General features: G+C 43.7%; 1 protein-coding gene across 1 annotated transcript in view; it reads right to left on the bottom strand.

Annotated features, from left to right (window-relative positions):
- Positions 1 to 7,154: 7,154 nt before the first annotated feature.
- The window catches only part of LOC122542350 (NACHT, LRR and PYD domains-containing protein 3-like), a 93,168-nt gene continuing 77,399 nt past the window's right edge, over positions 7,155 to 22,923 (bottom strand). Inside the window, exons 12-14 of the mRNA XM_043680040.2 lie at positions 11,724 to 11,891; positions 11,273 to 11,356; positions 7,155 to 8,030 (exon numbers count right to left, since the gene is read on the bottom strand). Coding sequence (XP_043535975.1) covers positions 8,024 to 8,030; positions 11,273 to 11,356; positions 11,724 to 11,891 — 259 coding nt within the window. The 3' untranslated portion in view covers positions 7,155 to 8,023. The remainder of the gene's footprint in view (positions 8,031 to 11,272; positions 11,357 to 11,723; positions 11,892 to 22,923) is intronic.

The raw sequence follows: 22,923 nt of genomic DNA, 5'->3' as shown, positions 1-22,923 counted from the left end.
AAAGATGTTGTGAAATTTGAAACAGTTCAGAAAATATTGACAAGGATGTTGCCAGGGTTGGAGGATTTGAGCTACAGGGAGAGGCTGAACAGGCTGGGGCTATTTTCCTTGCCGCATCAGAGTCTGAGGGGTGACCTTATAGAGGTTTATAAAATCGTGAGGGGCATGGATAGGTTAAATTTTAAATTGACTTTTACTCTAGTGATAGAGAGGGATAAGTGTGCACTACAGGGCAAGAGTTATAGATGGGGGCAGGGAAATTATGATGCTGTGAGGCATGACTTAGGATGTGTGGCCTGGAAAAGTAAGCTTCAAGGCAAGGGTGTAATTGATATGTGGAGCTTGTTCAAGGAGCAACTATTGAGTGTCCTTGATAAGTATGTGCCCGTCAGGCAGGAAGGAAAGGGTTGTGTGAGGGAGCCGTGGTTTAATAAGGAATTGGAATCCCTTGTTAAATGGAAGAGGGCGGCCTATGTAAAGATGAGGCGTGAAGGTTCAATTGGGGCTATTGAGAGTTATAAGGTAGCCAGGAAGGACCTGAAGAGAGAGCTAAGAGCAGCAAGGAGGGGACATGAAAGGTCCTTAGTTGGTAGGATTAGGGAAAACCCTAAGGCTTTCTATAGGTATGTCAGGAATAAAAGAATGACTAGGGTAGGAATAGGTCCAGTCAAGGATAGTAGTGGGAAGTTGCGTGTGGAGGCTGAAGAGATTGGGGAGACACTGAATGAATACTTTTCGTCAGTATTCAATCAGGAACAGGACATTGTTGTCAATGTGAGTACTGAGTCACAATTAAGTAGAATGGATGGCTTTGAGGTATGTAGAGAAGAGGTGTTGGAAATTCTGGAAAGGGTGAAAATAGATAAGTCCCCTGGGCCTGATGGCATTTATTCTAGGATTCTCTGGGAAGCAAGGGAGGAGATTGCAGAGCCATTGGCCTTGATTTTTATGTCCTCTTTGTCTACAGGAGTAGTGCCAGAAGATTGGAGGCTAGCAAATGTGGTTCCCTTGTTCAAGAAGGGGAGTAGGGATGACCCTAGTAACTATAGGCCGGTGAGTCTCACTTCTGTTGTGGGCAAAATCTTAGAGAGAATTATAAGGGATAGGATTTATGAACATCTGGATAGGAATAATGTGATCAAGGATAGTCAGCATGGTTTTGTGAAGGGCAGGTCGTGCCTCACAAACCTTATTGATTTCTTTGAGAAGGTGACTAAGGAGGTGGACTAGGGGAAAGCAGTAGATGTGGTGTATATGGATTTTAGTAAGGCGTTTGATAAGGTTCCCCATGGTAGATTACTGCAAAAAATACGGAGGTATGGCATTGAGGGTGAGTTGGAGGTTTGGATTAGGAGTTGGCTGGCTGGAAGAAGACAGAGGGTAGTAGTTGATGGCAAAGGTTCATCTTGGAGTGCCGTCATTAGCGGTGTTCCGCAAGGATCTGTTTTGGGACCATTGCTGTTTGTCATTTTTATAAATGACCTGGAGGAGGGGTTAGAAGGTTGGGTGAGCAAGTTTGCGGATGATACGAAAGTCGGAGGAGTTGTAGACAGTGAGGAAGGATGTGGCAGGTTACAGCGGGATATAGATAAGCTGCAGAACTGGGCAGAAAGGTGGTAAATGGAGTTCAATGTAGCTAAGTGTGAGGTGATTCACTTTGGTAAGAGTAATAAAAAGATGGGGTACTGGGCTAACGGTCGGATACTTGGTAGTGTGGATGAGCAGAGGGATCTTGGTGTCCATGTACACAAATCTTTGAAAGTTGCCACCCAGGTAAATAGTGCGGTGAAGAAGGCATATGGCGTACTGGCTTTTATTGGTAGAGGAATTGAGTTCCGGAGTACTGAGGTCATGTTGCAGTTGTATAAGACTTTGGTGCGGCCGCATCTGGAGTATTGTGTGCAGTTTTGGTCGCCATACTATAGGAAGGATGTGGAGGCACTGGAACGGGTGCAGAGGAGGTTTACCAGGATGTTGCCTGGTATGGTAGAAAGATCGCATGAGGAAAGGCTGAGGCACTTGGGGTTGTTTTCATTGGAGAAAAGAAGGTTTAGGGGTGACTTGATAGAGGTGTATAAGATGATTAGGGGTTTAGATAGGGTTGACAGTGAGAATCTTTTTCCACGTATGGAGTCAGCTATTACAAGGGGGCAAAGCTTTAAATTAAGGGGTGGTAGGTATAGGACAGATGTTAGGGGTAGGTTCTTTACTCAGCGAGTCGTGAGTTCATGGAATGCCCTGCCAGTAGCAGTGGTGGACTCTCCCTCATTATGGGCATTTAAGCGGGCATTGGATAGGCATATGGAGGATAGTGGGCTAGTGTAGGTTAGGTGGGCTTGGATCGGCGCAACATCGAGGGCCGAAGGGCCTGTACTGCGCTGTATTCTTCTATGTTCTATAAATAGTCGATGTCTTTTCTCTGGGGTCGGGGGACCCCAGAACTAGAGGGCATAGGTTTAGGGTGAGAGGGGAAAGATATAAAAGAGACCTAAGGGGCAAATCTTTCACTCAGAGGGTGGTACATGCATGGAATGAGCTGCCAGAGGAAGTGGTGGAGGCTAGCACAATTGCAACATTTAAAAGGCATCTGGATGGGTATATGAATAGGAAGGCTTTGGAGAGTTATGGGCCAGGTACTGGCAGGTGAGACTAGATTGGGTTGGGATATCTGGTTGGCATGGACAGGTTGGACCAAAGGGTCTGTTTCCCTGCTGTACATCTCTATGACTATGACTCTTATAAATCAATATCTGGTCAGCAACAGTCTGCTCACTGCCACCCAGTTTGGGTTCTGCCACTGGCACTCAGCTGATTACAGCCTTGCTTCCAAGAAGTTGAGCTCCAGAGAAGGGAGAGTGACTACTCTTAACATCAAGGCACCAGATGGTGGAGTGTGACATTAGGAACCCAAGCAAAACCAAAGTCAATGGGAGGCCAGAGAAAATTCTCTGCTGGGTGCAGTGATAACCAATAAGGAAGATGGTTGTCATCATTTATATCTGTAATCTCAGCTCCAGGACATCCCTGCAAGGGCTCCTCAGGGAGTGTCCTTGATCCAACCATTTTCAGCTGCTTTATCAATGAAAACATAACATTCAAACGGTTTCTTATTTTTCATAATGATAGTTATCTGAGGATTCCAGTGTGGAATGGGAAAGTGATCCTCAGATTCTCTGAATTCCTGAAACATTCCCCTTGCTACTTTCCAATCTGTATTTCAACCTCTATTCATGTACAGGGATTCTTTTAATACTTCCTGATCCCAATGGGAATCTCCAATCATCAGAGAAGATGCTGCACATGCACAGCAGGTCTTGCAGCTTTTGTCAAGATGGGGAGGGAGGATTGTGTTGTGCTGCGTTGTGTTGAATTGTCTTGCTGTTCTGAAAGGTTGGAAACACATCTACACGATAAAATGTTATGGCACAGAAACAGGCTATTTGGGCCATCTTGCCCATGCTGATGCAAGACACCAAGATGCCCTTTCTAATCCTAACTTCCCTCACACAGCTGACAGCTGAAGCAGACCCAGGTAATTTTTCAAAGAGTTTATGGTCTCTGCCTTCACCACCAAGTCAGGAAACAAACTCCAGGCATCCACCACCATAAAAAGGGTTTTCTTCTAATCCTGCTGCCACTCAGCTTGACTCTGTGACCCCTGGTATTTGACCTCTCTGCCAAGTGAAACAAGTTCCTCCTGTCTACTCTACCTCTACCCCATCTCTACCCCTCACAATGTTGTATACCTCAATCAGGTCTGTCTTCGCTGTTCCAAGGGAAACAACCCAATTTATCCAATCTCTCCTCGTAGCTACAATTCTCCAGCCCTGGTAAATCTTCTCTGCGCTTTCACCTTTTCTGTAATGTGGTGACTAGAATGCACATATTACTCCAATTATGGCCTCAATTATGTCTTATACCATTTCCATCATTTTTGTGTTCTACTTCCCTGCCAATGAAGGACAACATTCCGTTAACCTTCTTCACAACCGTATCTACCTATACAGCTGTACAGGATCTGTGGACTGGCACTTCATGATCTCTCACTTCATCGACTCTCCCCACCCCGCCTCAGTATATTCCCGTTTACTGTGTATTCCCAGTTAATGTTTGACCCCACCACATTACCTCACATTTATCAGAGTTGAACTCCATCTGCCACTTTCCTGCCTGTTCCACCAATCCACCTATATCATTTTGGGGCTTACAACTATCCTCAACACTATCCACTGCATGGGCAGTTTTGGCATAATTGTAAATTTTCCGATTGAGACTCCCATGTTCAATACCAAATCATTAATGTACGAAGCAAACTACAGGGGTCTCAACACTGAGCTCGACAGAACACCACTTGAAACAGTTGAAATAGCATTCCATTCACAAACTCTTTGTTTCCTGTTACTAAGGCAACTTTGGATCCAAATTGACACATCACCCTGAATCCTATGGACTTCACTGCTTTGAGCAATGTCAATTCTTTTTAATTTTAAAAATATACTTCATTCATAAAATATCTTTAAAAATGTACATGGACACTAAAACAGCACCTTGTCTACATGAATTTTAGTAAGACATTTGACAATATGAATGTGAGGCTGTATGAATGAATGTGTGCAAATGCATTGTGTTTGTGATTGTACTTGTATGTGTGTGGGTGTTTATCAGAGAGTGACTGCTGTATTTGTACGTAGGTGGAGCTGTAAGGAGTATGAAAGATTGTAATTATAAGTGAGAGACGAATTATGAGGCGGTGTGAATGCATTTACCAACAAGATGCAATTATGTGACTGTATTTGAGTGTGTTGCAGTATTAACATGATATGTTCTGCATTAGCCAAGGTGTGCAACAATTAACGAGTGACAGTGTTTTAGAATGACTAATTTGATTATTTACAAATGTGTGACTGCATTAATATCGTGTGACTACTGATGAGTGTGCTTGAATGTATTAATGAGCATGGGCAATTGTACTCATGTGACTGGATTCAATGAGCATCTGTGATTGCATTAATGAATGTGACTTGTATTACGAGTATTTGTGGCTGTATTCATGGATGTTTGTCACAGTTTTAACCCACAAGACTAGTTATGTGCTGTCATATTGGTAAGTGGATATTAGTGAATTAACAGACATGTGTGACTGTGAGACTGCATTTACAATTGTGAGAGTATATCAATTAGTGCGGATGAGTATTTATTTCAATATATCTCACCCCAGGCTGTCCATATGCTGGAAATATTTACACACAGTTAGAAGAGCTTTTTTCTGTAGTGGGTTTAAGAACCTTCACCACCTCCACTGAGAATGCAGATTGCAGGAGGAATTTCAAAAGCATTGATTGATCAGGGGAGAGGGAATCCTGAATAGGGGTGGGTGACCAAAAACTGGGTTCACCGAACTGGATCAGGGGAACAAGTCCTGGAATAGGTATACTCAGTGGAGGAAACCCAGGAGCTGGAGCTGGGTAGATGCAGGGTGATACCTGGGGACCAGTAGAACAATCAGGTCTGGAGTGAAACAAGCCTGTCAGGAACAGATGGAGTATTGGGCAGTGTGGGCACAATGTGAAACACAGGGGTGCTGATTGATTGGTATGGAGACAAGGAGAGGCCAATAGGTATGGTAGAGAGAGGCGAGAGAGCAGTGCAAATCATAATATTTTATTGGCAAGGGAAGGTGATTAGATTCTCTCTTATTGGCTGGTATTTACCATTTCCAACAAGAGAGAATCGAAACTCTGCCCATTGATATTCAATGGTTCTGGGGGTTACCACTGAACAGATCCTAAAAACTGGTCTCACCCCGTCAACAGACTGGTCAGATTTTTAGCAGGTAAGATGCTAAGAATACTACAGTGAGGAAGTCACCTTCAGACTCCCAAAGCCTGTCCACCATCTACAAGACACCCCACTTGCCTGGATGGGTGCAGGTCCAACAACCCTCAATAAGCTTGAAACCATCCAGGACTAAGCAGTCAGCTTGATTAGTACCACATCCTTCCACTCCCTCCACCACTAACAGTACACGCTGGTGATACTATCTACAAGATGCACAGCAGACATTGATCAAATATCCTCAGACAGCACCTTCCAGACCCATGACCACTTCCATCTGGAAGCACAAGGGCAGCAATACATGGGAACACCATCAACTTCAGCATCCCCTGCAAGTCTCTCACTGACCTGGCTTGGGAATATATCACTGCTCCTTCAGTGTCACTGGACCAAAATTGAGGAAATCCCTCCTTAAGGGCATTGTGGGGCAACCTACAGCAGACGGATTGCAGCAGATGAAGGCGGCAGCCTACCGTCTTCTGAAAGGGTGATAAGGACACGTACCCTGGCCTCTTGGTGATGGCACTGTCCAGAGCCGGGACTCTCAGCGGTGGTGCTTGGGACGGGGACTATACCAATACGAGGAGTATACCTATTCCAGGACTTGTTCCCCTGATCCAGTTCGGTGAACCCAGTTTCTGGTCACCCACCCCTATTCAGGATTCCCTCTCCCCTGATCAATCAATGCTTTTGAAATTCTCCTGCAATCTGCACTCTCAGTGGAAGTGGTGAAGGTTCTTCAACCCACTATAGAAGAAAGCTCTCCTAACTGTGTGTAAACATTCCAAGCATACCGACAGCCTGGGGTGAGATATATTGAAATAAATACTCATCCGCACTCATCGATACACTCACACAATTGTAAATGCAGTCTCACGCTCATAGATACAGTCAGACATGCCTATTAATTCTATCATATCCACTTACCAATATAACAGCACATAAACAGCAGGGAGCCCAGAGCGGGGACCACTGGCAGCAGGGAGCCCAGAGCGGGGACCACTGGCAGCAGGGAGCCCAGAGTGGGGACCACTGGCAGCAGGGAGCCCAGAGTGGGGACCCTTGGCAGTGTCAAATTGCAGCAAAGCCAAGGTGTCCTGAGGCATCAATGCTGTCATTGCTGTTTCCATTATTCGGAGATGCCGGTGTTGGACTGGGGTGTACAAAGTTAAAAATCACCCAACACCAGGTTATAGACCAACAGGTTTAATTGGAAGCACACCAGCTTTCGGAGTGACGCTCCTTCATCAGGTGATTATCCTCGTGATGAAGGAGCGTCACTCCGAAAGCTAGTGCTTCCAATTAAACCTGTTGGACTATAACCTGGTGTTGTGTGATTTTTAACGCTGCTTCCATTGACGTTGATGCAGATAAATACACTTGTTACAATAATCTGCCATATAAACCATGAGCAATATTCAGACCTCGAGGGAAATTGCACTGCTCAATCCTTCCAGTAAACGCACATAACAATCGCGGTTAGCCCAAGAGACACTTATTTGGTTTGATTTGGGAGCGGCAGCTCAAATGATGCAGAGACAGAGAGAATCAAATCATTCCGCCGTGAGGAATAGTCAGACCAGAGCTGGAACCGGAGAGAGAATACTCAGAAACTATCCTGTCTCTTTGACTGACCCATACATTTCAAAGATTGAAAGAGCAGCATGGTGGCTCAACAGTTAGCCTGGCTGCCTCACAGGACCAGGGACCTGACTTGGATTCTCAGGTGTAGCGTTACCTTGTATCTGTGTGGGTTTCCACTGGGTGCTCTGGCTTCCTCCCACAGTCCAAAGAGGTGCAGGTTTGGTGGATTGACCACATTAAACGCATGGTTTTGGGGATAGGCTGGGATACTGTTCAGAGGAATGGTGCAGACACGTTGGGCCTCTTTCCGCACTGCCGGGATTCTATTCTATGAAACAAGTTTTATGTTTGAGCAATGTTTCTTCTCCATTCATTTTGCAGCTGTGGGAATCGCTGGTAAAGTCACTGACATCAATTGCCCCAAGATGTTGCTGTTGGGCTGCCTTCTTGAATCTTTGATTCTTCCCAGTCTGTGATTTTTGAAGTCTGATAAATACAGCGAAACCTTACCATTTATTATCCAAGAGGGAGGAGAGAATGGTCAAACCATAAAGGATCGGAATGTAAAATAAAGCCGGAAACAACATAATGTATTGTAGATCCATCAGATTCTGAAAAACAGTATTAAAAGAATAGAGTTATGTCATAATGAACTGACCCAGAATATCAAACTACCGTCCCTCTGATAAACTGCTGATACCCTTGCTCTGTTAAGGCCAGAAGCCATGCATTATACTCAGTAGCTTAGATGTGGATCATATATGTTTCAGGAACAGGACATTGTTGCCGATGTGAATACTGAGTCACAATTAAGTAGAATGAATGGCTTTGAGGTATGTAGGGAAGAGGTTTTGGAAATTCTGGAAAGGGTGAAAATAGATAAGTCCCCTGGGCCTGATGGCATTTATCCTAGGATTCTCTGGGAAGCAAGGGAGGAGATTGCAGAGCCATTGGCCTTGATTTTTATGTCCTCGTTGTCTACAGGAGTAGTGCCAGAAGACTGGAGGCGAGCAAATGTGGTTCCCTTGTTCAAGAAGGGGAGTAGGGATAACCATAGTAACTATAGGCCGGTGAGTCTCACTTCTGTTGTGGGCAAAGTCTTAGAGAGAATTGTAAGGGATAGGATTTATGAACATCTGGATAGGAATAATGTGATCAAGGATAGTCAGCATGGTTTTGTGAAGGGCAGGTCATGCCTCACAAACCTTATTGAATTCTTTGAGAAGGTGACTAAGGAGGTGGACGAGGGTAAAGCGGTAGATGTGGTGTATATGGATTTTAGTAAGGCGTTTGATTAGGTTCCCCATGGTAGACTACTGCAAAAAATACGGAGGTATGGCATTGACGGTGAGTTGGAGGTTTGGATTAGGAATTGGCTGGCTGGAAGAAGACAGAGGGTAGTAGTTGATGGCAAAGGTTCATGTTGGAGTGCTGTCACGAGCGGTGTTCCGCAAGGATCCGTTTTGGGACCATTGCTGTTTGTCATTTTTATAAATGATCTGGAGGAGGGGTTAGAAGGTTGGGTGAGCAAGTTTGCGGATGATACGAAAGTCGGAGGAGTCGTTGACAGTGAGGAAGGATGTGGCAGGTTACAGCGGGATATGGATAAGCTGCAGAACTGGGCAGAAAGGTGGCAAATGGAGTTCAATGTCGCTAAGTGTGAGGTGATTCACTTTGGTAAGAGTAACATAAAGATGGGGTACTGGGCTAATGGTCGGATACTTGGTAGTGTGGATGAGCAGAGGGATCTTGGTGTCCATGTACACAGATCTTTGAAAGTTGCCACCCAGGTAAATAGTGCGGTGAAGAAGGCATATGGCGTACTGGCTTTTATTGGTAGAGGAATTGAGTTCCGGAGTCCTGAGATCATGTTGCAGTTGTATAAGACTCTGGTGCGGCCGCACCTGGAGTACTGTGTGCAGTTTTGGACGCCATACTATAGGAAGGATGTGGAGGCACTGGAACGGGTGCAGAGGAGGTTTACCAGGATGTTGCCTGGTATGGTAGGAAGATCGTATGAGGAAAGGCTGAGGCACTTGGGGTTGTTTTCATTGGAGAAAAGAAGGTTTAGGGGTGACTTGATAGAGGTGTACAAGATGATTAGGGGTTTAGATAGGGTTGACAGTGAGAACCTTTTTCCACGTATGGAGTCAGGTATTACGAGGGGGCATAGCTTTAAATTAAGGGGGGGTAGGTATAGGACAGATGTTAGGGGTAGGTTCTTTACTCAGTGAGTCGTGAGTTCATGGAATGCCCTGCCAGTAGCAGTGGTAGACTCTCCCTCTTTATGGGCATTTCAGCGGGCATTGGATAGGCATATGGAGGATAGTGGGCTAGTGTAGGTTAGGTGGGCTTGGATCGGCGCAACATCGAGGGCCGAAGGGCCTGTACTGCGCTGTATTCTTCTATGTTCTCTGTTCTATTTACTGCAGTGCAGTTTACACTGAATCAGCCAGTTCTACATTTGTTATTTTTGGTGAATGCAGGAAAATTTATCTGGTCAATTCTGTATTTGATATTCTCCAGATGACATGTGCCATTTCAGCAGTTATGAAAACTTATTGTTCAGTTAAAAGTCATACCAATAACAATTGGACAAGTCTGCATTAAATACACTGGCTCAGATATTCTGACTGTGATTGTTATTCCACTTTTTTTTAATGTTAGTACTTGAGATTCACATTTATAGTTGGACATTCAGATTCCAGCCTCATCAGAAATGCACAGTGTAGCTGAAATGAACAGAGTTTTCCCTAGTTCAGGGGTACTGGAGAAGTCATGCCAATCCTTTTTTGCAAGAGTGCACTGAGTACATGAATTAAACACCCAACAGTACAGCCAGACCCTGACATTTGCTGTGAAAGGCTAATTATGTAAGTTAAGTGTTAGAGTTGAGTGACGCTAGGGCTATGGGCTGGTGGCTGGGGATTTTGGGGCTAATTGGAGGGTTTCAGAAAACATCGGGGTTGGAGGAAAGGGATAATGGGCACGTATCATGGGCAGCATATGTTAGAACAGGCAATGGCCAAACTGACTGCAAATGGTATTGGGTTGGCGTCCTCATTGTCTAACATTTCCTGGGCAACTATTAACTGTACAGAATTAGAACCTTCAATTGTTCCAATTTTAATGGATCCTTTAGAAGGGTACCAGATAATGGTCTCACATCAGAGTCTTCAATTCCCCAGGGGATTTCCACAGAGTCTGCTATGTCCAGGTTTCTGCAGGTTCCTGACATGCAATTCCAATCTGTGCTGCTCCTACAAGTTCCTGGTCACTGGAATTGTTCCTTTCTTACTGAGGTAACTCAGAAAAGTATTTATATTTTCAGTGTAATTCCTTGGTTGCCAATCCACTATAATCTGCAGCAATAGGTGCCCCATACAGTAGATATTTGACCCTTCTGAATGATAGAATATATCCCAGCTGAAACGATCCTATCCTAAACATATGTAGGTTCACTTCCCAAGCAGGGTCCCTGGGCATAGATACCACATAGAAACCAGCGGGACTTCCCCTCCAAGCCCCAAGTATAAATGTCATACCCCCTTCGCAGTCCTGAGTAAGCCCCACAGTGGCTCCTTCCTGGTTGTGTATTTCCCATTGGGGAAACATCGAGACCTGGATATTCTACAGAGGTTGCGCTGTGGGGCCAGGTCTTGACTCTCCTGACCCTGTGGCTGGGCCGCTGACCTCACAATGGGAGATGACCCTCACTCAGCTCGAGCTGGAGACCTGGCAACAGCCAATAGGATTTCAGCCTGGAGCACGGCCACTTAAAGGGGGGGGGGGGGGTGGGGGGGCGGAAATTAGATCAAATTGTTCATACAGTGAGAGAAATTGAAATGCTCACATATGCACACGAAGGTTGGGTTTCAGTGACTGCAGCGATGCCAATTGTGTTCTCCCACTTGAACTGAACTGATTGCTCCAAAATCTGAAATATGAAAATTAAATCAGGAAAAAGTTTAACAATATAAGTAATGGGGGAACTGGAGTTCATAATTCAATGATACCTATAAATATTAAACCTAAAATTTAATGAAAACTTAAAGAACTGAGGATAGTGTAAAACAGAAACTGAAACTGCTGGAAAAGCTCAGCAGGTAGCATCTGTGCAGAGAAATCAGAGTTAACGTTTCAGGTCTGTTTGACTTAGAAGAAAATGTCACTAGACCCGAAACCTTAACTCTGATTTCTCTTCACTGATGCTACCAGACCTGCTGAGCTTTTCCAGCAATTTCTATTTTGTTTCTAAACTTTAAATAATTCTATTCAAACTTCAAATTAACATAAATGCTCACCGAATCTCCTGTAGACTCTTACAGGTCTGTATCAGGTGGAGCAGAGAGGGGATGGATTGGTCTGTGAAGGAGTTCCCCCCCAGATCCAAGTATGTCAACGACTGCTTTGTACTGAGAGCAGAGGCAAGATCTTCGGCACAAGAATCTGAGAGACTGTTATAACCGAGTCTGGGGATCAGAGAGAGTAAAATGAGAAATGAGGGTAAAACCCACCCTTGATGACAATAATGTAGCGTGTAAAGTCCTCAAGATTTGATTTAGAAGAAAAGTTACATTAGTCCTGTAAAATTAATGTCTGAGCGCCATCTGCTTTCATCAGAAATGGAAAAAGCAGCAATTGAAAAGGGTTTAGTGGCAAAGAAAGGGGAGGGGATACGGACAGAAAGAAAGAAGAAAATAGAAGCATAGGAGTGATCAGGATAAGGTTGCAAAACAGAACCTCTACATCTTCACTTTCTTGTCCCGAGTTGCTCGGAAGCATAATAGGATAAGTCAGTGGAGTAGGAATAGATTTGGTGCTAGTACTTAAGATAAGGACATGATGTTAGAAAATCCTGTTAACAGGATTGGAATCAGGTGGCTTGGCCACATGGGCAGGGTATGGAGAGTCATGAATGCAATATTGTCAGAGCCAGACAATTACAGTGCAGCCCACTGTAGCTCCAGGTTACACAGAATGCCATCCACCACCAGAACACAGATCTCTTTCCTAAGCACAGCTTCCACCCAGGTGCACAATGGCCAGAGTTCCCAAGTGAATACAGCTTGCTTTTGTTTATTCTTTTACGTGTCTGTGGCAAAGCCAGCATTTATTGCCAGCAAGCTGCTGTCCACCTGCAATGTTGTTCAGAACATAGTGCTAAGATTTTTTTTCCCAGTGACAGCAAAGGAACAGCGATATAGTTCCAAGTCAGGATGGTGTGCAGCTTGAAGGGAATTTGCAGATGGTGATGCCTTAACTCTTTTTCCGAGATATCCATATGGTAAGTGGAAGTAGTGCTCAACAGTGCATCGTCCATAAAGTTCCACACAGCTAGCACAATCCATTGGTATGGAGTGAGTGGATTCCTTTGAACCTGAGATGATGGTATGAAGTTGAAGGCGTGTACTGTACCTTTAAGAGAGACAGTGTTGTTCTGAACTGAGAGATTACAAGCACCTGCGTATATGACTAAATGGCAGTCCAAGAGTGCACTGGAAAATTATAAATGCGTAACATTTGGCTGAGAAATGGATACCTGAGTTTTGGTGGCTGTTTTGACAATTCAAATTTAACCTGTTAAAATTATGCCCAAAGATACTAAAACCCAATCGAGTTTGAATTTATTGTTTTGTCAACATTGAACCAATGAGATGAGCCAAAGCTGGGGGTAAAAGAATGTGGACATTTTGAAAATTGGTCAGAGAGCAACTGCCGCAGAGAGAGAAAAAGCCCTGGAGAGCTAATTGCCCAGCTAATATCTTGCTCTCAAAGAACTTAGAAAACACTATCAAAGGTACCTTTTCATGTGAAACATAATGGCAGTATAAAGAAAGACAATGACCCAGGGAAATCTCCAGCTGGAAGAGTGAAGACAGTGCCTGTGTGGCTTTGAAATGAAGTTGATGTATTTTAATAAGTGCCTTACTGAAAGTGCATTGTTATAGAGTTAGAGGCAGATAATAAGCTGTTAAGAGAAAGGGGGGGAGGGGGGGAGGGTGAGTGCTGACTCAGAGTTATGAACAGTTGTTGTTTAATGTTCACTCAGAATTAAAAAATAAATTGATGATATTTCCTTTAAAGAGTGGAATTTGGGAGTTCTCTGTCACTCGTATTTTAACAGATTATGAGGCGAGGTGAGATGAGCTTTTCTGGGTGTTTGGCTTAATTAACAGAGAGTTTAATTTCCGTGTCGTAACAACGATGTTGAGCTGCAAATATTGTTGGAGCATCACTGATCCAGACAAGTCAGCAGCAATTCCACCCCACCCCGCCCTCCCCCACTTCCTTCAAACTAAAGGGGTAGTCATGGGCACCCACATGGGCCTGCTCTACACCGGGTATGTGGAACAGCCCATCTTCCATAGTTACATCGGCACCACTCCCCACGTTTTCGTCTGCTACATCGATGATTGTGTCGGCACCACCACATGCGCTCAAGGACGTTGAGCAGTTCATCAACTTCACAACCACCTTCCACGCTGACCTCAAGTTCACCTGGACCATCTCGGACACCTCCCTGCCCTTCCTGGACCTCTGAATCTCCATATCTGGCAACCAACTCAATATGGACATCTACTACAAACCGATCGACTCCCGCAGCTACATCTCCTCCCACCCTTACTCCTGTAAAAACGCTATTCCTTACACCTAATTACTCCACCTCCCCTGTATCTGCTCCCAGGAGGATCAATTCCACTCCAGGAAATCCCCAATGGCCTCCTCCTTAAAGGACCGAAATTTCCCCTCCCACATGGTTAACATTGCCCTCCAGCGCATCTCCTCCACTTCCCATACCTTTGCCCTAGAACCCCACCTCTCCCAACGCAATAATGATAGAACCCTCTCCCTCCCCTCCCCCCTCCCCGGTCCTCACCTTCCACCCTACCAATCTCCGGATACATTGCATCATACTCCGTCATTTCCGCCACCTCTAAACAGACCTCACCACCAGTGATATATTTCCCGCCCCATCCCTACCTGCATTCCGCAGAGACCATTCCCTCCGCAACTCCCTCATTCGGTCCACATCCCACCAACCCACTCTCCACTCCCAGCATCTTCCCTTGCAACCGCAAGAGTTATAAAACCTGTGCCACACCTCCTCCCTCATCTCCACCTAAGGCCCCAAAGGATCCTTCCACATCTGGTAGAGAATTTCCTGAACATCCAAACACCTCATCTGCTGCATCTATTGTTCTCAATGTGGTCTCTACACTGGGGAGACAGGACGCAAACATGTGGAATGTTTCAGAGAACATCTCTGGGACACACACACTAAACAACCCCACTGCCCTGTGGGTGACCACTTCAACTCCCCCTCCCACTCAGCCAAGGACATGCAAGTCCTGGGTCTCCTCCACTGCCAAATCCTAGCCACCCGATGACTGGAGGCAGAACACCTCATCTTCCACCTTGGGCCCCTCCAATCATATGGAATTAATGTTGATTTCACCAGTTTCCTCATCTGCCCTGCCCTCACCCAATCCTCGACCAAACCCTACAACCCAGCATTGCTCTCTTGAACAGAATAACTGTTCTTCCTTCCCATCTATCTGCTCCACCCTCCTTTCTGACCTGTCACTATCACCCCCATCTCCATCGACCTGTGACATTCCGAGCTACCTTCCCTCTGGCCCCACCCCCTCCCATTTATCTCTCAGCCCCCTTATGCCACCCCCTCATTCCTGATGAAGAGCCTATGCTTGAAACATCGACTCTCCTGCTCCTTGGATGCTGCCTGATCGGCTGTGCTTTTCCAGCACTAGTACCAAACCTTGATGGCAAACAGAGAGGCTGAAAAAGTCAAGCATCCAGGATTACTGCAATGTGTAGGCATCAGGGAGCTTGCACAGTCAGTAAGGATTTGTTTGCAGCAGTCACAGATCAGTTACATTTTGAGTGTGAAAGTCATTCCTACTGATGATGGCTGCTGTATGTTGTTGGAAGCTTTGTAGAACAGAGTCAGACTGGTCTGAGATGCATTTGTTTTAATGCGAGAAGTGTAGTAGGTAAGGCACATGAATGTACTTGGATTAGTACCTGGGAGTATGATGTTATTGCTATTACTGAGACTTGGTTGAGGGAATGGCATAATTGGCAACTAAATATCCCACAATATAGATGTTTCAGGCAGGACAGAGACGGAGGTAAAAGGGTTCAAGGAGTGGCATTATGGACAATTCAGGCAGTGAGGCAATATGCACAGAACTCAGAAACAGTGTGGGAGGCTTTTAAAGAGATTTTGACTAGAATGCAGTGAAGACATGTCCCTGTGAAAATGAGGGATAGAAATGGCAAGATTAGGGAATCATGGATGACAGGTGAAATTGTGAGATGACCTAAGAGGAAAAAGGAATCATACATAAGTCAGACCTCCATTTTAACAGCAGGAGTGACGACTGGAGGGCTGCTGGGTAAATAAAGTAATATATTTGGTGTTTGCTTTACCCGGAACACTATTAAAGTAAAGTAGTGTTTCCAATTCATTCTCCTTCTCTAATCTAATAAAAAAGGTTCTATGTGCTGGATTGGTAAGGTGTCTAATTTTTATTTTGTTTTGATTTATGAGAGGTGGCAAATAGAGTTTAATGTGGAAAAGTGTGAGGTGATTCAATTTGGAAGGAGCAACAGGAATAGAGAGTACGAGGTTAATGCTAAGATTCTTGGTAGTGTAGATGAGCAGAGAGATCTTGGTGTCCATGTGCATAAATCCCCAAAAGTTGCCACCCAGGTTGAGAAGGTTGTTAAGAAGGCATATGGCGTATTGGCTTTTATTGGTAGAGGGATTGGGTTTCGGAACCCTGAAATTGTTGCTTGGTATGGAGGGAATAGATAAGGAGATGCTCAGGGACTTGAGGCAGTTTTCATTAGAGAGAAGGTTTAAAGGTGACTTAATTGAGACATAAAAGATTAAGAGAGGGTTAGATAGGGTGGATGGTGACAGCCTTTTTCTTCAGATGGTGATGGCCAGCATGAGGGGATATGACTTTAAATTGAGGGGTGATAGATATAGATCAGATGCCAGAGATGGTTTCTTTATTCAGAGAGTAGTAGGGGCGTAGAACGGCCTGCCTGAAACAGCAGTAGTCTTGCCAACTTTAAGGGCATTTAAATGGTCATTGGATAAACATATGGATGATAATAAAGTAATTCAAGTTGGATGGGCTTCAGATTGTTGCACCAACCTGTGAAAACATTGAGGGCTGAAGGGCCTGGACTGTGCTGCAATGTTCTATGTTCTATAAGGTCTAGGCAACTGAAAACAGATGAAGCTTTGGATGAATATCGAGAAAGTCGAACCAATCTGAAAAGAGGAATTAAGAGGGCTAAAAGGGGTGATGAAATGTCTTTAACAAACTAGGTTAAGGAAAATCCCAAAGCCTTTTAATCATATATAAGGAGTAAGAGGGTAACTAGAGAAAGGCTTGGCCCACTCCAGGACAAAGCAGTAAAGTTATGCATGAGTCAATGAAAATGGGTGAGATTCTTAATGAGTACTTTGCCTCAGTATTCAGCAAGGAGAGGGACATGACAGATGACAGGTTCGGGATAGATGCTTGATTACTCTAGGTCAAGTGTTTGATTACTCTAGGTCAAGTGTTTGATTACTCTAGGTCATAAGGGAGCAAGTGTTGGGTATTCTAAAATGAATTAAGGTGGACAAATGTCCAATTCCAGATGGGATCTATCCCAGGTTACTGAAAGAAGCAAGAGGAGAAATAGCTGGAGCCTTAACAGAGGTTTTTGCAGCATCCTTAAAAATGGGTGAGGTCTTGGTGGACTGGAGAATTGCTAATGTCATCCCCTTGTTTAGGAAGGATAGCAGGGTAATCCAGGTAATTATAGACCGATGAGCCTGACATCAGTGGTAGGGAAGCTCTTGGAGAAGATACTGAGGGATAGGATCTATTCCTATTTGGAAGAAAATGGATTTATCAGTGAAAGAATAACCTGGTTTTGTGCAGGGAAGGTCATGTCTTACAAACTTAATAGAACTCTTTGAAGAAGTGACAAAGTTGATTGATGCGGGAAGGGCTGTAGATGTTTTATACATGGACTTCAGTAAGGAGTTTGATAATGTTCTCTATGGTAGGCTGATAGAGGAGGTGAAGTTGCATGGGCCCCAGGGTGTACTAGTTAGATGGATAGAAATCTGGCTGGGCAGCAGGAGACAGAGAGTAGTAGGGGAAGAGAATTTATCAAAATAGAGAACTGTGAGCAGTGGTGTTCCACAGGGATCCGTGCTGGGATCAATGCTGTTTGTGATATACATAAATGATCTAGAGGAAGGCTTTGGTGGTCTGATTAGCAAGTTTGCAGATGTTGTTAATTTTGGTGAAATAGCAGATAATGAAGAGGACTGTCAGAGAATACAACAGAATATGGATGGATTGGAGAGTTGGGCAGAGAAGTGGCAGATGGAATTCAATCTGGGCAAATATGAGGGGGTGCATTTTGGAAGATCCAATTCAACAGCGAACTATATGGTCAATGGAAGAGTCCTGGGGGAAACTGATGTATAGAGAGATTTGGGTGCTCAGGTAGCAATGCAGGTCGATAGAGTGTTCTAGAAGACATACAGCATGCTTTCCTTCATCGGACAGGGTACTGAGTATAAGAGTTGGCATGTCATGTTACAATTGTACAAGTCTTTGGTTCGGCCACATTTGGAATACTGTATACAGTCCTGGTCGCCATATTACCAAAAGGATGTGGTTGCTTTGGAGAAGGTGCACAGGAAGTTAACCAGGATGTTGCCTGGTATGAAGAGCGCCAGGTATGAAGAGCGGTTAAGTAGATTAGGATTATTTTCATTAGACAGAGAGGCTGAGGGGGATCTGATTGAGGTCTACAAAATCACGCGAGGTATACATAGGGTGGATAGCAAGAAGGTGGTGGGTGCCTGGAACGTGTTATCAGCGGAGATGGTAGAGATGGGTATTTAAGATATATCTAGACAGATACATGAAGGAGCAGGGTGTAGAGGGATACAGACCCTAAGAAAACAGGCAACAGGTTTAGATAGAGGATCTGGATCGGCACAGGCTTGGAGGGCCTGTTCCTGTAATGCGGTGACCAGAACTGTACGCAATACTCCAAGTGTGACCGCACAAAAGTTTTGTACAGCTGCAGCATGACCTCATAGCTTTGAAACACAATCCCTCTACCAATAAAAGCTAACACACCATCTGCCTTCTTAACAACCCTATCAGCCTAGGTGACAACTTACTGGGATCTATGGACACCAAGATCTCTCTGTTCATCTACACCATCAAGAATCTTACCGGTAGCCCAGTACTCTTCATTCCTGTTGCTCCTCCCAAAGTGAATCATCTCACATTTTTCCACATTAAACTTCATTTACGATCTCTCAGCCCAGCTCTGTGGCTTATCTATGTCCCTCTGTAATCTACAACATCCTTCAGCACTATCCACAACTGTATCGACCTTCGTGTCATCCACAAATTTACTAACCCAAGCTTTTACGCCCTCATCCAGGTAGTTTATAAAAATGACAAACAGCAGTGGCCCCAAAACAGATCCTTGCAGTACCCCACTGTGAACAAGACAGCACATGTCTTGGGCAAAACATAGACAATGTTTAAACTTGGGAAAGAGTAGATTATATAAGACACATGGATAAGAAAACATGAGAGCTGAAGTATGTAATATTGCAATACTTTGTGGAAAGCTTGCAAGTGATTAGGGCGGAAAGCCGCACCAGACAGATATAAACGATATCCAAAGAATGTGAATGCAGATTCAGGACAGGCCAGGTGAGGATGGAAACAAGCAGGTGGGGTGAGAGGGGCAAAAATCCAAACAGAGAGGACACATCAGGTCAGGAAACAAAATCTTCACAGGCGATGAAATTGTGGCTGTCTGGAGAGAAATTGGAAGGTGAATTTTCCAACAAAGGTGCTGATCGGGATGCTGATAGGGAAACTAAGACCTCATTGGTGTGCTGGCTAATATTTGATACAAGACAAGTTCCTGTGTTTTACATTTCCAGAATACAGCTGGGACAGACAATGAATGAAAAGAACAAAACGTTGAAAACACATACATATTGTTTCTCTGGAAACAATTCTTTTAAAAAGAGATTGAATTAAAGGGAATCGGCTAGTATTTCAATTTGGAAACATGGTGAGATGCCTACAGGAATTAAATATCTTTTAGAAATCTAAGATGCCCAAATGCTTGGAATCAAATAGAAATGTTTGATTGCTGTTTGAAGAATATTGTAAAAATACTTCATTAGATTGTAAAGGTTCCCTAAGACTCATGATTAAGACAGAATGGCTGCCACGAATGCCTCAGTTAAAACAATGATAGAAACAGCAAATCCAAGTTTTGAGAACTAGAAATTGTTTAAAATCATGCAACATCAGGTTATAGTCCAACAGGTTTATTTGGAAGCACTAGCTTTTGGAGCACTGCTCCTTCATCAGGTGGTTGTGGAGAATAAGATTGTAAGTCACAGAATTTATAGCAAAAGTTCATATATTGAAAAAGACCCAAATTGTTTGATAAGTCTCTCATCTTTTAGTATGACCATGTTGGTTTCAGTTCTTTTATATGTAAATCACAAAACATTTTTTAAAAGTTACCAAAAAGTTTTTAAAAATGTTGTGATTTACATATGAACGAACTGAAACCAACATGGTCATTCTAAAAGATGAGAGACTTAACAAGCAATCCAGGTCTTTTTCAATATGTAATTTCTGTTACACCAGACTGCAAACTTTTGCTATAAATTCTGTGTCTTAGAATCCTATTCTTCATAATCACCTGATGAAGGAGCAGCACTCCGAATAGCTAGTGCTTCCAAATAACCTGGACTATAACCTGGTGTTACGTGATTTTTAACTTAGCACACCCCAGTCCAACACCGGCATCTCCAAATCATTTGGAATAGTTTATTAGATTGAGAACTTTATTGATTTGATTGAGGATATTAATTTTGAATTTATTCATGTTAAAACAAAGTGCAGATAAGACTTGTATATAAGAGATAAAGTTTAGACTGAACAATTAATTGTTTGGGAGCTACAATAAGGACAGCAAATAATACTAACAAGTTAAATACAGTTTAAAGGAGACAACAGTAGGATCTTTTAAGTTCTTTCGATTTGGTATATATTTATGCTTTAATGCCAGGAATTAAGAATTAGGAATAATTTCTCTTTGAGAGTGAAGTCATCTAGAGGTAACCAATACCATCAAGAGAGAGTGACCATCACATTTTCAGCTGTGGTGGGGAGAAGAACTAACACCTTCAAAACAAACAGAAGTGTCTGGTACAGATTATTATACTCAATATACTCTCACACTTAACAGGCTAACGGCCAGTAGGTATGCCTTTGGGTAGATACATGATTGTGTGGTAGCATGGCGTCAGAGGTCAGGATGGAAGCTATATCACTCTGGGAGAGACACCCCTACAACATGTGGCTATAATTAAGGAATTCGAAGAAGCTACTGGAGGACCACAAGAGGCTACAGACACTACAATTAAAGCATATCAGGTGTGATCAGACTTATCCAGTCAGGTAGCTAATTGGCAAATGTGAAACAAAGCAAGCAGCACAACAGACCCCAAACAACAAATGACAGCAATCGAGAATGAGGAAGTGTAAGCAGGGATACAGAAGAGGAGGAGGGGGAACAATAGCAACAGGAAAAACAAAGAATGGCAAAAAGGCACCGACGAGTCTGATGAAGAGAGGAAAGATGGCAGCACCTTAACCCCAGCTTTTCACAAAAATACACAGCATGGGAGGGAAGCCACATTGAGGAGGAAGAGCAGATTCTTGTGATGGCACGGAATGGGAAGAGGCACAGTAAAGCACTATGTTGATGTATGGTATGTGCTCAGCATAACCTGGGAGCACCAAACAAGGTCCCAGTGTTGTTACAGCCCTGACCAAAGGAGCCATGGGAGCAGTTCCAAATATTCCTCAAGACCACTCACCAGGCAAGGGAAAGGTTTATTGTTTGATTGTTACTGGCCGATTTACAATGTGGATGAAATCTCTTTCACACGAGACTGTTCACCCACACCTCTCACTCAACTAATGGTAGAGGGGGTAATCCCCTCGATGGGGAATACCATTACAGATGGATTCAGATCACAATGAGTTTTAAAGCATTAAGGAATGATTCAGAGGCAACAAGCAATTCAGAAGGCAAAGTCTTCATCGCTGCAGGGGATGGAGTTTAAATTTGAAAAGTCTTACAACAACTCTACAGGGTTTTGATGAGGTTGAACCCAGACTATATTTAACAAAAGGGATGTCAGTACTGGAGGCAGTTCAAAATAGGTCCACTAGGCCAATTTGTGGGATGTAGATGTTGACTCAAGGATGAGGCTTTTATTCTTAAGAATGAGGGAAGATCTATTGAAACATACAAGATTTTGGGATTGGCAGCTTGACAGAGTAGATGTTGAGTAGATATTTCCACTAGTGTGTGAATCTCAAACTAGGGGGCAGAGTTACAGAAAAAGAGAAAACAGATTTCAAATTGAAATGCAAAAGAACTTATTTTCCCAGAGAATAGTGAATGTTGGGAATTCTCTGGCTCAGAGAGTTGTGGAGCATGGATCACAAACTATCTAAAGAGGAAGTAGAGAGATTTCTGAAATATCAGGGAGTGAAGGGCTTTAAGGAGATAGCACAAAAAATGTCTCAAGTCCTGGGGATCAGCCACAATTTTATGAATGGTGGGTCAGTCTTGAGGGGCCAAATGGCCTACTTCTGGTCCTAAGTTCTCATGAAGTTTGTAAGTTGCTGGGAATGAAATAAAGATTTCACAGCCTCGATCATCTGCAGATCTTGGGAATGGTCATGCGAATGAACAGGATATTAAAGAGAGTGTTAGCTAAAGCTGTACAGAACACAGGACAGAGATGGACAGATCTGCTACCACATATCTTAAATAGAACTTAGGACAACATTCAGTAGAGCAAAACAGATCAACTCCACATGGATTAATGACAGCAGGGTGATTACTGTTGATGTTATGGCAGAACACAGAGTTAGACGATCAGTGGGAAAGCTGTGCAAGTAGTTGCATGAATTGAAGCAAGAAGTTCGGGGTCAGTCAATATAAATTCCAAGTCAGAAAGAACACTCAGTGCTTCACTATGACGGAAACATTGTCTTTATACCAAACTGTTACTGCTGTATGCAACCAGCATCACCAAGACATATTACCTGTCACAATGAATGCCAATTGCAAGATTGACCTTCCACCTAGAATTGATGGCATTGCTTCATTCCTGACGAAGAGCTTTTGCCCGAAATGTTGATTTGCCTGCTCCACTCTAATCTAGACTTTGATCTCCAGCATCTGCAGTACCCACTTTTGCCCACTTAGAATTGATGCTCATTTGAATAAATGCATCCTCCTTATAATGGATCTAAAAAGCTTGTGAAATCAGTTAACTGCCTGTTTATGAGGGTTAATTACCATCCCATTGGATTCAAGCAAGAT

This window comes from Chiloscyllium plagiosum, unplaced genomic scaffold, assembly GCF_037043375.1.
Source record: "Chiloscyllium plagiosum isolate Xiang-an unplaced genomic scaffold, Cpla_swu_hap1 HiC_scaffold_33, whole genome shotgun sequence".
NCBI classification, from domain to species: Eukaryota; Metazoa; Chordata; class Chondrichthyes; order Orectolobiformes; family Hemiscylliidae; genus Chiloscyllium; species Chiloscyllium plagiosum.
This window is presented reverse-complemented; position numbering and strand designations above follow the sequence as displayed.